This window comes from Netta rufina (genome assembly GCF_964035555.1).
Source record: "Netta rufina genome assembly, chromosome: 3".
NCBI classification, from domain to species: Eukaryota; Metazoa; Chordata; class Aves; order Anseriformes; family Anatidae; genus Netta; species Netta rufina.
The window spans coordinates 112,217,680-112,233,765 of record NC_140125.1 but is presented as its reverse complement, the minus strand read 5'-3'; the positions used below and the strand labels follow the sequence as shown (position 1 = coordinate 112,233,765).

The 16,086-nt window shown below is 35.6% G+C and overlaps 1 protein-coding gene across 1 annotated transcript in view; it reads left to right on the top strand.

Annotated features, from left to right (window-relative positions):
* The window catches only part of APOB (apolipoprotein B), a gene marked incomplete at both ends in the record, with an annotated part of 36,969 nt that overhangs the window by 17,641 nt on the left and 3,242 nt on the right, over nucleotides 1-16,086 (top strand). The window contains 7 exons of the mRNA XM_084283890.1: nucleotides 577-787; nucleotides 2,084-2,259; nucleotides 2,393-2,580; nucleotides 2,860-3,005; nucleotides 5,537-5,913; nucleotides 6,836-14,416; nucleotides 15,237-15,351. Coding sequence (XP_084140016.1) covers nucleotides 577-787; nucleotides 2,084-2,259; nucleotides 2,393-2,580; nucleotides 2,860-3,005; nucleotides 5,537-5,913; nucleotides 6,836-14,416; nucleotides 15,237-15,351 — 8,794 coding nt within the window. The remainder of the gene's footprint in view (nucleotides 1-576; nucleotides 788-2,083; nucleotides 2,260-2,392; nucleotides 2,581-2,859; nucleotides 3,006-5,536; nucleotides 5,914-6,835; nucleotides 14,417-15,236; nucleotides 15,352-16,086) is intronic.

The following is a 16,086-nucleotide window of genomic DNA, read 5'->3' as shown; positions in this document are numbered from 1 at the left end:
TGCAATAGAGGTATTTACAGTATAAAATATAACACTGTTTTCACTCCCAAATAGGCCAACACTTTCACTTTCATTTCATTTCATTTCATTTCATTTCATTTCATTTCATTTCATTTCATTTCATTTCATGTTTTCAATCCCAATGAAAGATCTTCATGATGAGAGGCAGATTTTACATGCCAAAAAGTGCTTTCATGTATTTTAAATGAAAATGTGATGTTGGTGAATGAAAGAAAGGAAAAGGAGAAATTAATGGGTTCTATATAAGTAAGAAAAAAATACCTGAAAATTTCTGATGAAATATGAAAGTAATGCTTTCAAATTAAGAAAAACTGCATAAAAATCAAGTTTTTAAAGGAAGACAGCAACCTTAAGTAACAAAGTTGTGACAGGATTAGTCCACGATGGATTTAGAAAATGAGGAGAAAAAGATGACCCAGTTTCTAACTGAGATTCATCAAAGGTTGCCTTACATCCTCAGGATGATATAATTTCCAGTTGATTGGTTTTTGATTCCTTTTTAGAAAAATCCACAAGACTCCATAGTTGTGAATAACCAGAGTACATATTTTCCAGGTGTAAAACAGCATGAAGCCACACTGACCTTCAAGTACAATAGAGACAGGAAGATTTTGACCAGTGATGTCCACATTCCAGAGGTTGATATTGACTTTGGTACAAACTTCAGAATTAGTGATGAATCCACTTCGGGGAAGAAAGCATATACCTTTGTCTTGGACTTTAATAACAAGAAGATTTCTGAAGTTACTCTTACTGGCCAAATAAGGTAACTCAGAAAACCACTTAGAGTTTTTCAGATACCTTTGGATAAGATAGCTGAAGTTTATATTGAAGGTTGAAAATTCTGGAAAACAATCTCTCATTTTTGGAGAAATTGCACATTCATGTATAGAGACATATAAACTCATTCTTCAAACCCGCTTGAAAAACCCTTGAAATGTTATTTTATTTGTTACGCATCACATATACATAAAATAACTATACCTAATACACTAACTGATCCTTCTTGCCACGTGTATAATTTCTGTTGGAAGATTCTTGATGTAGTTCTGCCATGTTTGCAAACATGATTACAAGAATGACATTGTACTAGTGTTATTGCAGGTGTGATAGTCGAAGGATATAAACAAGGCAAGGTTTGTTCAGAGAGGTATTATCGTTTACGAGATATATTCAGCCATTAAAAAAAAAAAAAAAAAAAAAAAAAAAAAGTTATTACATCTCCCCATGAAGGAATCTAACAGCACTCAATAAGCAACAAAACCAAAAATAACTGAGAGCTTCCTGTAAAAATTCCCACGCTTCATGATGAGAATATTTCCGGGAACATCTACAGGGGACCTAACAAAAATGTTCAGCCTGCCAGGGTTTCTAAAATTGTCTGCCTCACAAGCCCATGGTGAAATGAGCTGATCACATTCTTTAATAAACCTCAGTCTTCCATGGAATTCTGTGATCCTGATGGTGCCCCAGGGAGTCTTTGTCTTTGCTGTTCATGCAGAATTGCCTCTGATATCAGTAGGAGCTTTGGACAGATGTCAGGGACCTCAATTCCCTTTCATTTGCACTAACATAATATTAGAAGTTTGCTCAAGTCAACAAAGTTACAGAGATAAAATAAATGTGAGTAAAGGAAAATGAAGCCCAGTGGCATAATATATTTTGTCAAGTGTTTTACTTCTACTTGATTCATGGTCATACTCAGTATCCTTAATAGAGAACTCAGCTTGAGTTCAGAATTTGGTTCAGGTAGATCATTAACAGACAGGTAGATATTTTCATCCATTTCAGTATTACGGATTTATATGAAATATAATACGGAATTATTCTTGTGTACATCCAAACAGCTGCATTATAACAATTTAATTTAAATTTCACAAAGTAACTGACAGGAGCTGAAAACATTAATCGACTCATAAATAAGTTTACAAGTCTTATTCATTCTGTTTTTTGTAACATCTATTATGCTTTTACTTTAGATTTAAATACTGAAATTTCTCCTGAAACAGTAAAAACGTAGAATGAAATGTTTTATATTTGTATTTACATTTTGCTTTCACAGATATGCTGGAATGGAAGAAGCGATGTTAGGAGGCACCATTTCTATTCCTCGCCTGCAAACTGAACTTAGATCTGAAGCATTGGTTAATTATTCACCCAGCAAAGGATATCTTCAGATGAGCTCATCTGCAACAACTCATGGAAACACAATTTCAGAAAGAGTTCTTTTCAGTTATGGTAGGAGCAAAAACATAAGCCATGTGTACAACCTATACTTTTAAACAACTTTTTACCTTAGTTTACACTATACCCCTAAATAGAACAAAAATATACTAATTTTACGCTTTTGTTTTAAAATCATCATTTTCAGATTCTGAAAAAGTTGAGCTAGAGTGGAATTCAGGTGCCAGTGCTGCTGTGAAAAGAATGTCTTCTGTCTTCCCAGTGGACTTTTCAGACTACCCAAAGACTTTAGAGAAGTATGCCAATGAACTGCTGGATCAGAAGGTTGCCCATACGGATATGACAATGCGACATATCGTATCACAATTTATTGTGGTATGTTTCAACCTACAGTAGATATTAATTACAACATGACCGCATAGTCCTAATTAATTTTTGCCTCCCCCAAGGAAGACAAAATGGGTACTACTTGTAAAAGCACTCATCAGATTGAGTAAGATTTATATTTTCAACTTTGATCAAGCCAACCATTTTATCAGATGCCTAGTGCTATACTAATAGTTATGCTGGCTTTCAGATAACTTACATAACTTCAAAGGGTTTGAAAGTCCTAAAACTTTGTTTTACTTTGGAAAACTTTTCTCCTCATTGCAGGCAACAAACACCTGGCTGCAAAAGGCTTCAAAAGATGTCCCCTATGCCCAGACTCTACACGCCAAACTAAGTGGACTGCAGGAACTGAGCATTCAGAAAATTAACCTGCCTGTTATCACCATTCCTGAAGAACTTTTCCTGAAAAGGTATGTAGAGAAATAAGGATAATCACACAGGAAACTGAAAACAGATATTTATTCCTATGTTTGTGTATTTTATTTTGTTTTATTTTGTTTTGTTTTATTTTGTTTTATTTTATTTTATTTTATTTTATTTTATTTTATTTTATTTTATTTTATTTTATTTTATAAAGCATTGTGGAATTGTTGTAAACATCATAACATTAGAATAATAACAAAGAATTTTAGGAGAAGAGAGACTAAATTATACAGATTTGAATCTACACTAATCACTCCTACAGCATACGAATGAATACATCCTGAAGTCCTGTGTTGCATAGTAATGAGAACTGAGCAAAAATACACTGTTCAACAACCTTTACTCTGGAGTCACAGAACTAGTGCAGACAGATTTCACATAGATTTGTGTTCTGCATCCCTACAGACACCTTGTCTTTGGCCATAACCCTAACATCTATACTTTTGCCTGTGCAGTCCTACTGGACAGTTCTCCCTATTCCCCTAAACACTCTGGTTGACCTTCACTGGTATAGTATAAGTACCATGACTCCATCCATCACTTGCTCAGAGGCAGCACGTGCCATGGTTGTACACATATGGGCTGGATACTTGCACTAGTTTTAGACCATTTCCTCCACCTAATCTGGATTTCTCAGAGTTTGTATGAATGTAATTACTCTTGAGACTTTTACCCTTCTGTCAAATTTGATAGAAATCATCCAATATATTAAAAAAATTCTGAAAGGTAAGGCCTGACCAACAAAAAGAGAGACCAGCAGCAAATAAATAGTATTTATTTGCTTCTGTCTCTAGGAAATTAAATAATAAATCATCCAAAGTGGATCCAGTCATTAAAATGTTCATGTGCCTGCCAGAATTTGATCTCATTGCAGTTTCTAGCATATATTGGTCTTGCCAAATAGTGTTCATACTATATTGCTTCTCATGCATAAGGATTCAAGGAGCAGTTGTGCTTGGTAATATTTTCAGTGGTACACCCACAGCGGTACACTACTCTGATAAATCATGTTTGTATAGTTTGCTCATGAGTCAAGGAAATATTGATTGATAAAATTAATAAAATTAATGCAAAGAACTAAAATTAATAAAATTAATGCAAAGAACTAAAGAAGCTAGTGTAAGATTGGGTTATATAAACAGATGGGGAGATGCGTTGCATTTTATCTTTTAGTGTTGTTTTTCCATATATCGTCTTTCACAGTAGTAATATAAAATGTTACATGTCTATTTCTTTCATTGCATTCCTAAGCTAAGTATAAGCAAGGAAAATGTTTTTTTTTTTCTTCTACATTCTTACCAATAGTGTACATTAGAATAACAGGAATTTCTACTTCTCTGTGATGTTGCTTTTTTAACCATTTCATGTAAGGAACAAATTTTTAAAATGTTTGCTTAATTTTCATCTTAGGAAATAGCTCTAAGTGTAAAAAAGAACATTTGGTATTATAAAAGACCAGTTAGACAAACAAGAAAAGCATCTTTGCCAGCTTATTGTTCATGAACAAATTAAGGCAAAGTTTCCTCCTGTTTTGCCTTTTCATAACTACACATTTTCCCCACAAACTTTTCAGCTAACAATCCATTTTTCCAGTCCTAAATCCTGGTGGAATTATTACATTTTTATATATTTTTGTTCAGAATAAAATAAATAAATAAAAATCCTGAATATTTGGATTAAACTTTTGAAATGCTTGTGATCAGAGAGAAAAATTCTTGCTAATTTAGGTTCTTACAACATCTAATGCTAGTGAGACTTTTTATACATATCTTTAAGAATATATCACCAAAAAAAAAAAAAAAAAGAAAAAAAGAATATAATCACATTTTTTTCTGGTACTCAGCATGACACCTTGCTGAAGTGCAGCACAACTTATGGAGGAATTATCTTTTCCTGTATACCAGCAATTTTCTTTCAAATTCCTTCATTTTCATGCCAATACATCTTTTCAAGAATGTGCATAAGGCAGATTTAGATTTGGATTCTTAGATTATAAAATCAAATGCAAGATTCATAACAATTGCATGTTTGGCCCCTTGAAAGACACTGTCTACCTGTGAGCTAAGGTTAGTTGAGCTCTGAACAAAGACTCAGGAATGTTTGAATTCTAATCCAAGGCCTTATGGAAATATTGTGTTTCTGGACTACAGGTTTCACAGCCTGGTCTAGTGGAAGCTGTCTCTGCCTATGGCAGGGGGGTTGGAATTAGATGATCTTTAAAGGCCCTTCCAACTCAAACCATTCTATAATTCTATGCCTATTTGATCTCTCAGTCTTCATGATTATAAAATAAGGGGAAAAAACATTGACCAAAATCAGATATCAAAAATGGTTTCAGGAGATTCTGATATATGAGTGCTTCTAAAATGTTGAGATGATCATTATATTTCTCTCTAAAACTCAAGTTGGGACATTGATACAACCATGTAAGCCCGGTATCCTGGGAATAGTAGGAATCATTTCTGTGTATATGTCATGGACTTGCACAGCTTTTAACAGAATCACTTTTATTTTCTAGTGAAGGCCGGATCAAATACATCTTCAATAAGAACAGTTTTCTAATTAATATTCCGTTACCATTTGGTGGAAGATCATCCTATGACATAAGGGTGCCACAAACTGTTAAAACACCTCCTCTGGTAATGGAGTCGATAGGAATAAATGTACCATCTCAGGAATACAGAATCCCAGCATTTACTGTTCCAGAATCCTATCCTCTTCTTGTGCCTCTCCTGGGTACTTTAGAGGTCTCTACTAATGTGTACAGCAACTATTACAACTGGACAGGATCATACACTTTGGCTAATAGCAGCACAGAGAAAGCATCCAGCATAAGAACTACTTACACCACAAATGCTGATTCAGTTTTTGAGCTACTTTCCTACAATGTGAAAGGTAAGAATGTATGCTAATACCATAAGGCTGGCAAAACTATTTTAATGACTTTCTTTTATATGTATCAGGTACAGCCCATTTATTTTTACATTGCTTATTTAAAGAAAGAGGTTGTGTAATCTCAAATCACTTTGTTTTTAAAGATACTATTTGTTAATAGTGCCGTTAATTTAGGCACTAAAGGTAAATTCAGATAATTTACTAAAGACTTAAGGTATATATTTTAGAATATATTCCATATCAAAGGCACAGTTCTTTAGAACTGAAGGCATGATCATATAAACAGTTGTGTATTTCACAAGTCAAGTGTTTTCAAAATCAGACATGTGTGTAGGTATGCCTCCAGTTTGTTTTTCTCTGTCTCTCTCTATATATATGTACACAAACATATATGTTTTATTACTTATATGTGTCCATATACTGCCATAACTATATAGCAGTTAGCCCAGATTCAGACGAGGCAGATGTTAAAATTAGTTTTCTTTTAAGATAGTTCTTAAATTGGAAAAGGTCAGGCTAACTTTAGTCTCTTATCAATTTCCCACCTCATATAAAATATGATAAAAATGACATTTTTAGAAAAGGGAATGTTAACTATGTTTTAGTTTCAGCTATTCTTGGGATTCCATCTTGTTAAATAAATTTTAAATCGTGACATAACTTTTCATAATCTCGTAATTATATTTCATACAGCAACATAGAGATTTGATTTATTCACAGAAAATTTAGTCCCAAATATAAAAATAATTTATTTTAGAAATATTCAGGATCAACCAAAACATTTTTTATTTTAAAACAAAATGGTATAGTAACAGTAACTGCAGTTCAAGCAGTAACATAAAATCTTAGTGACATCAGACAAAATCTTAAAGACAAAACGGTATAGATTACATCATTATCTTTTGTTTTTTTCCTATTTCAGGTTCTGGTGAAGCATCTTATAATAGAAATGGATTCACCTGTGCATATGAAAATCACCTCAAGCACAGACTTTTAACTTCAGTTTTTAAATTATCTAGGACAAAGAGTTATGAACCTAGTCTAGTTTCAAACTGCACTGTATCACTTATGGCATCCAGTACTCTGGGTCCTCAGCTTTCATTTTCTGGTGATATTGTTTCTGAAAAAACAAATAACATGAACATCAATAATGTCAAGATGGAAGGGCAACTGGAAGTGGCTTCTGTCTTTGCAAGAAGCATTTATACTATGTCAAGCTCATACAATGAAAAGAGACGGGTTTTGGAAGGGAAATCAAATCTGAAGTTGGATTCTCCTTACCTGCAAGCTACCAATCAACTATCTGGTAGATACAGTGATGATGTATTTTCCATTACTTCGGTTTCTGATGTACAAAGTGGACTATTAAAGAACACAGCTTCACTGAAGTATGAAAATAGCCAGCTGAAAATGACATCTGAAACAAATGGGAGGTATCGACAACTTGCAGCTGTCAATAAGCTTGAATTAATTTTGTCAAAGAAGATGGCAGCACTTCGCTCTGAGTATCAAGCCACTTACAAGCAAGCTCAATATTATGCCTTGTTTGCAGGTTCTCTCAATTCCCAGGATCTTGTTTTCAACACTGATATCTCTCTGACTGATCAAAGGAATCGAGCAGCACATAAGTCATCGCTCAATGTTAATCAGTATGGTCTAGCTAGCAGTGCAACTACAAATGTGCAATTTAGTCCATTAACAATGCAGAGTGAAATGAATGCCAAACTTGATACTGCTGGAGGCTCTATGTCACTATCCTCTTCTGGGCGCTATGGTAAAAACAATGCAAAATTCAATCTTGGTGGAAGAGTCAGCTTAACGGAAGTAACGCTGGGAAGTGAATATCAAAGTACAGTTCTGGGTATGGACAATAAACATGTTTTAAACTTCAGAGTTAATAGAGAAGGACTCAAGTTCTCAAATAGTTTGCAAGGGTCATTCAAAGAGATTAAGCTGGAGTACTCAAATGACTTGACTATTCCCGGTTTATCCCTAATGTTTTCTTCAAAGTTAGACAACAGCTTCAGCTTTGACAAGTTCCACAAGCATGGCTTTGATCTGCAGCTGCAGCCTAGATCACTCACAGCTAAGCTGAGCAATAATATTAAATACACCAAAACTGAAGTTTCCAACAAAGCAGAACTCCTCCTCGAGCTTCTGAAGCTGAACTTGGGTGGCAATATGAGAGCAGCCTATGGATCAGATGAAATAAGGCATACCTACACTATTACATATGCTGATCTAGCTGCAAACTTTAAAACAGATACAGTTGCAAATGTTCAAGGTGCAGCAGTGAGTCACAGAGTTAATCTCAATATAGCAGGACTGGCTACCTCAGTTACTATGAACACAAACTGTGATTCTAAATCTCTCCGGTTCAGCAACGCTCTGCGTTCCACTATGGCCCCATTTACTGTTACTGCTGATGTCCATACCAATGGTAATGGAAAGCTGATTGCCATGGGTGAACATACAGGAGACCTTTACAGCAAATTCCTGTTTAAAGCAGAGCCTCTTGCTTTCACTTTCTCCCATGATTACAGAGGATCTACCAGTCACAGCTTCAAGTCTAGAGGAAGATACACTACTCAGCTTGATAACAAAGTTCATATGCTTTTTACTCCATCAGAACAGTCCAGTGCTTGGAAATTGAAAAGTCAGCTGAACAATAATGTATATTCACAAGATCTCAATGCTTACAATGATGCAGAAAAGACTGGTGTGGAACTTAGTGGAAGAGCTTTAGCAGATCTCTCTGTGTTGGATACATCAATCACACTACCATTCACACCTGAAGAAGTTAACATCATTGACGTATTAGGTCTCAGGGGCAGTGTGTCAGAGCCTCAAGAATTCAGCATCTCTGGCTCTGTGAAGTACGATAAAAATAAAGATATGCATGTTATTAACCTACCACTCCTGGAACACTTACCAGTCTACTTTGAGCAAATCAGAGGTGCCATGCTAACCTCACTTCAGGCTGTACAAAGTTACCTGAAAAACATTGACATAGATCAATATATGAGAGAATACAAGGCAACTTTGGATAAACTCCCACAGCACCTTAATGATTATGTGGAGAAATTAGATCTGAAAGGCAGAGTTAGCACCATGAAAACTAATTTGATTGCTTTCACAAAGGACTACAGAATAACATCTGATGATCTCCAAATTATGTTGGAAAAAGCCCTGGAAAATCTTCAAGAAATACTGCTTCAGCTTCAGGTCTATCTGATACAACTTGAGCAATACATCAAAGACAATTTTGAACAGTTTGACATTAAAGCACTTATTGCACAGCTTCTTGATCAAGTAGTTGAAAAAATAACAGCTCTAGATAACAAATATAACATAAGAATGACTGTAGTTGACACTCTTCAGAGATTACAAATTTTTTTTCAAGAATATTATCCCAGCAAAATTGGAAGCAGCACGATGGCTTGGATTAAAAACGTAGATGATGAATACAGAATCACTGCTAGAATACAGGAAAGCCTAGAAGAACTCAAAATTCAGATTCAGAATATTGATGTCAGACGCATTGCAGAAAAATTGAAACAGCAGATTAAAATATTTGATGTTAAACAAGTTTTAGAAAAATTGAAGCGTTCATTGCCAATTAAAAAAATGAAAGAAGTTCTTGAACAAATCAAAGACTTTATTCTAAATTGGATGGAGGATTATGAAGTGTCCGAGAAGATCAGTGCTTTCCGAGGTCATATACATAAACTGATTGTAAAATATGAAATCGATAAGCAGGTGTATTTTTTAATGGACAGAATGACAGAACTTCTTAACCAGTACAGAATAAAAGAAACTGTCCAGAAGCTGACTGTCTACCTGAAAAAAATTGATGTGAAGACCTACTTTGATAAAATTGTTGCTTTTATTGATGATGTTGTCAAGAAAGTGCAAACCTTTGATTATGAAATGATGATAAAGGAAGTCAACAAGTTCCTTGACATGGTTATAAAAAAACTCAAGTCTTTTGATTATAACCAGTTTGTTGATAAAACAAATGAGAAAATCCAAGAAGTAACACAAAAAATAAATGAGGAGCTCAGAAATCTAGAACTTCCACAGAAAGCAGAAGCATTAAAACAGTATATGAAAGATTTTAGTGCTGTGATTTCAAAATACATAGAACAATTAAAGGACACCAAGCTTGCTGCCATAATTAACTGGCTCAAAGAGCTCATAAACTCAACAACATTTGCTAATCTGAAAGCCAAAGTAAATGAGCATCTGGAAGACCTGCGAGAGAGGATTTCTGACATGGATATCTCCAAAGAATTTGAATGGTATCTTCAGAAGATAAGCCAATTCTACAATTCTGCTGTCATATACATTTCTGAACAGTGGAACATAGCTTTTAAAAAAATTGTTATTTTGGCTGAAGAGTATGACCTAAAAAATTGGGCTGAAAATTTAAACCAGTTTGTTGAAACAGGATTTAAAGTCCCTGAAATAAGAATTGTTATAGTCACTATACCTGCCTTTGAGTTCAGTCTCCGAAGTCTCCGGGAAGCAACATTTCGAACACCAGACTTCGTTGTTCCACTGACTGATCTGCACATCCCCTCCTATGAGATAAATATTAAGAGATTAAAAGACGTGAAAATCCCAATGAAATTTACTACCCCAGAGTTTACTGTTCTAAATAGTTTTAAAGTTCCATCTTATACAATTGACCTAAATGAGATTAAATTGCAGATTGTGAGAACAATAGACCAACTCATGTCTGGTGATTTTCAGCTGCCAACAATTGATTTGTATTTTAAAGATCTGAAGATGAGAGATATGCCTTTTTCTGACATTTCTTTTCCAGAATTACAAATGCCTCAGTTTGAAATACCAGAATTACTGGTTCCAAAGCTAAATCTAAATGAGCTCCAGATTCCTGACTTGAAGATACCAGAGTTCCAACTTCCACGTATCCCACATACAGTGACTGTCCCTACATTTGGCAAGCTGTCTGGTGCTTTCAGAGTTACCTCTCCATTCTTCACTCTGTCTACACAAGCTGAAGTTCATAATACTACAACATCTGTAAACAGTCCAGAATTTGTGACCTCCCTTTCAGCTCAAACAACATCCAAATTAGATTTCCTAGTTTTTAGTGTTATTGTAGATTCACGTCTCTTGGCCCCTGAGATGAAACAGCTGAACGTTAAAAATTCCATGAAGGTCAACCACAGGTTCCTTAAAGTTGATCACACCAACGAATTGGTATTTTTAGGGACTTCTGTAGAAGGAGAAGCTGAAACCAAAGCAAACTTCTATACAACAAAAAATTCCATAGAACTTCAGAATAAATTAATGGTCAAGCTGCAAAGAAAAATTTGGATACAGAGTGGAACAGCATATTCCCACAGACTGAATATTCCACAAGCTGCCTTCTCCAGCCAGGCTGATTTCGTCAATAATATGACAACAGAGGTAGAAGCAGGACATATATCATTTACCTCCAATGGTAAAGGAAACTGGAAATGGGCTTCTCCTAATTTCTCCGATGAAGGCACTCATGATTCACATGCCACCTTCAGGGTTGAGGGTCCCATTATTATATTCTTTGGTGACTATAGAATAAATGATAAGTACCTGAAAGTCAGCCAAGCTGTGAGATACGAATGTGGTTTTCTAAATTATGCAACGCTTCAGATTCAGTCTGAGATCGAGTCACAGCGTGTGGGGCGTAGCGTTCTGAATGTAAAAGGTACAGTCCAGCTTGGAGGAATGAAAGTAGAATTAACAGGCTCTCACAATGCTCGTCTCAATGGACGGATTACTGGGACTGTAAATAATGAAGTTTTCTTCTTGGCACAGCCTTTTGAAATTCGAGTATTAACGAACAATGATGGAAACGTGAAAATAAGCTTCCCAATGAAATTGACTGGCAAAATTGACTTCCTGAATAACTATGGTCTTTCACTCAGTTCTTCTGTTCAGCAGGTCAGCTGGCAAGCTACTGGCAGGTTCAATCAGTACAGGTATTCCCATAATATGTCTGCTGGCAACAATGATGACAGAATTGAAGCTCATGTTGAAATGAGTGGAGATGCCAACCTAGACTTCCTAAATATTCCTCTAACCATTCCTCAGCTTAATGTTCCCTATACTGGAATCCAGACTCCTCAGCTAAAAGATTTTTCACTGTGGGAACGGGTAGGCCTGAAGGACTTACTGAAGACTACAAGACAATCATTTGATTTAAATTTGAATGCTCAGTATGAGAAAAACAAAGACATGCATGTAATCCCGCTTCCTTTAGCAACAGTGCATGAAGCACTTAATAAATACATCAATTTCTTCAACAAATATTTTGAGAGAGGAAGAAACACAGCTTTAGATTTTCTCACAAAGTCATATAACGAAGCCAAAACAAAATTTGACAAATACAAAATACAAACATCACTGAACAAACTGCCACGGACCTTCAGGATTCCAGGATACACCATTCCAATTGTGAATGTTGAGGTTTCTCCTTTTACTGCTGAGATGCCAGCCTTTGGTTACATGCTCCCAAAAGAAATAAGTACAACAGGATTCACAGTCCCATTTATTGGCTTTTCAGTACCATCTTACACACTAGTATTACCTTCTCTGGAACTTCCAGTCCTTCATGTTCCACAGGATCTACGCACTCTAAAGCTTCCTAGATTCAGAATCAATAGCCCATCAAACCACATCTTAATTCCTGCCATGGGAAATATTACTTATGACTTCTCATTTAAATCCAGTGTGATCACTTTGACTGCAAATGCTGGTCTGTTTAATCAGTCAGATATTGCTGGGCAACTTAGCATCTCATCTTCATCTGTCTTTGATGCACTACAATTTAAGCTGGATGGTTCAACGAGCTTGACAAGAAAAAGGGGGTTGAAACTGGCCACAGCACTCTCTCTGAGTAATAACAAATTTCTAGGAGGAGGTCATGACAGCACTATTAGTCTCACAAGGAGAAACATGGAAGCATCATTGACAACAAATGCTCAAATTAACACACCAGTTTTAAAAGTGAATTTCAGCCAAGAGCTTTCTGGAAATACTAAGTCTAAACCCACTCTTTCCTCTGGGCTAAAAGTAATGTATGATTTTAATACTCCTAAATATGGCACCAGTGCTAAGGGAGGAATTGCTCACAAATTTGCTTTAGAGAGCCTTACATCTTACCTATCAGTAGAATCATCAACAAAGGGGAATATTGATGGAGTAATTTACACTGGAAATTCATTTTCTGGCACTCTGGTCCACGAGGCAAACACTTACCTGAATGCTAATGGAGCCCGGTCATCTCTCAAGCTTGAGACCAACTCCCAAGCAGACGGACTCTGGAACAGTGAAATGAAAGAAATACTTGCAGTTGAAGCATCTACTCGACGTGTTTATGCAGTCTGGGAGCACAATGGCAAAAACTATGCACGATATACACCTCTTTTCACAACAACGGGGTCTCAAAAATGCAAAGCAACCTTTGAGATGGCTCCTTGGAGCATGTCAGCAGATCTTCAGATTCAAGCCACTCAGCCAAATTCTTTCCTAGACATAGCCTCAATTAATCAGGTTGTCCTAATGAAAATCAATACTGTGAACCAGAAAGTTGGCTGGAAGGGTGAAAGCCAAATTCAGTCATTATCTTTGGGACATGATATGCAATTATCAAATGAAAAATCAAAGGTAAAGTTTGATATTTCTGGATCTTTGGGAGGATACATAGACTTCCTCAAAAAAATGAAGTGTCCCATTGCTGATAAGAGCTTATGGGATATCTTGAAGTTGGACGTCACTACCAGTGCTGACAGAAAACAATACTTAAATGCTTCAGCATCCCTCGTGTACACAAAGAGTGATGATGGTACCTTCTTCCCCATACCTGTGAATAAATTAACCGATGGCTTCACATTCAATATTCCTGAGTTTCATCTAAAGGTTCCAAGTCCTGTCTTCAGCACTCCAGAGTTCAGAGTTCCTTTCACCACTCTGCAGGTCCCAGCCTACACCATCGACCTGCGCAACATAAAAATTCCGCAGACACTAAACATGATGCCGTTTGACGTCAATTTACCCACGCTGCCAAGACTAAGATTCCCCAAAGTGGATGTAGGAGCCAATTACATTACATTAGAAGAATACAAGATACCATATTTTGAGCTGACTGTACCTGAATACCAAATAACTGTGTCTCAATTCACTCTTCCAAAGAGTATTTCTCTTGGCAGTTTCCATATAAATCTGGATGAAGTAGCTAATAAGATTGCAGATTTTGATTTCCCTACAATTACAATTCCCGAACAGAAAATTGAGATCCCCCCTCTCAAGGTGTCCTTGCCTGCTGGAATTTACATTCCATCATTTGGTGCCTTGACTGGATCTTTCAAAGCTGTTTCCCCTTTGTACAATGTCACCTGGAGAACAGACTTATCAAATAAAAAGGACTCCTTTGAACTGTCTGTCGACTCTACCTGCAGCTCAACATTACTGTTCCTGGAATATGACTTGAATGGTAAGATATTATAATTCTACATGCCGCAGTTCTGGGCTAAACACTCCATACTGTTTTTCTGTTTAGCAATTACATTAGATTATACATCTCCTTTTGTCTTCATCAGCATTTTTTCATAAATTATTATCAGTCTCAGTCAGACACCCTGAAGGCTAATTACAAGTTATATGTATAACTAATGGCATACTCTGAAAAAAATGGAAGAGATCTCTTTTTTTATATAACAGTTTCTTACTTTCAATTGCAGACATCATAACATTCCCCCATTACTTAAGATAATACCTTTAAAGGAGAGAAAGCAGGCTCACTTTTTGTGTAATTCAGTTCAGATAAATAAATGCCTACCTTTTTTCTTATAGAATCATAGAATTAACCATTAATTTTCATAAATAACCATTAATTTTCATAATTAGTCATTAAGAGTTAAACATATTTGGTTTTCAAAATATTTCAACTCAGAAAGCTCAGGCATCCCATATAGTTTTTACTTCTAGACTTTAGAATAATAGTAAAAGCATACATAAGAACAAAATTATAAAACTCTCAAGAGATTAGAATCTAGAATCCCCATTTCTGGTCTGCATGAATGCAAAATGTTATACCCCTGTTATTATAAACATAGAGGAAAATTTAATTTTAACATATTCTGGTTGAACAAGTATTTTTGTATCTTTTTATTTTGGGCATTATGGTCATTTAGTTTCTGGAAGTATAATTTTGCATACAATGGAAACAGTCCACAACTGGCCTAGTTGTTGACTAGCTCAACATGTATTTTGTATTGTTTTGGTAAAACACGCATTTGAAATCTGTTTCACAGCTGTTTCAAACTACAAATATGAAGGAGACATGTTTGTTATGAAGACCACTGGCAGCCTTTCTCACCGTGACTTGAGTGCAAACTACAAGCAAGATGTCACTCTTCAGGGATTTGGGTAAAGATTTGTTCTGACAATCTAATTTATAATAGACAAAAGTGCCAATGATGTACTTGTTGCTTTAAACACAAATGCCCCAGAGTGCTTTGCTATAATTAGTAAGAACCTATGTAACTAATCTGTCATTATTGGTGATAACTTTTTCTATCTTGAGATAGCTGAAATGCTATTCCCTCTCAGTATTTCCAACATAGCTTTTCTGAGCAGCCCTATTTCATAAGTGCTAAGATATAAACCCAGCATTTCATATTCAGAGTGGTTCTAGATCTGACCATCAACGACACTTTTTCATTGGAACCCTCTGTCAGCACAAGTCATTAAAGAGTAATTTTTATTCACAAATCCTGGTACTAGGGATTACAGACTTGGTCTTCTAACTGCCTGTTTTGATGTCCAAGTGTTGTGCTGATATATCGAAGGGACAGAAGTCTGTGAAGGCAAGTACAAATGCAGATACAAAATACTGCCTGAACTTATGTTGATGGAAAAAAATGAAGTCGGCTTATAGAAGTCTTTAGAAAGCTTACAACAAGGCAGCTACAGGTTTTGATTTGTAATTATTCAATGAAAATTCTCAAACGAGCTCAATATAGTATCTAAAAAAAAAAAAAGGAAAATTGGAGTAACATGAAGTTTTGAATATATTAGGCTAAACACTAAGCCCTAAGTAATTTGGATAATAAAGCCCTACTTTCTTTTGATGACAAAGGTATTGTTCACATGGACATATAC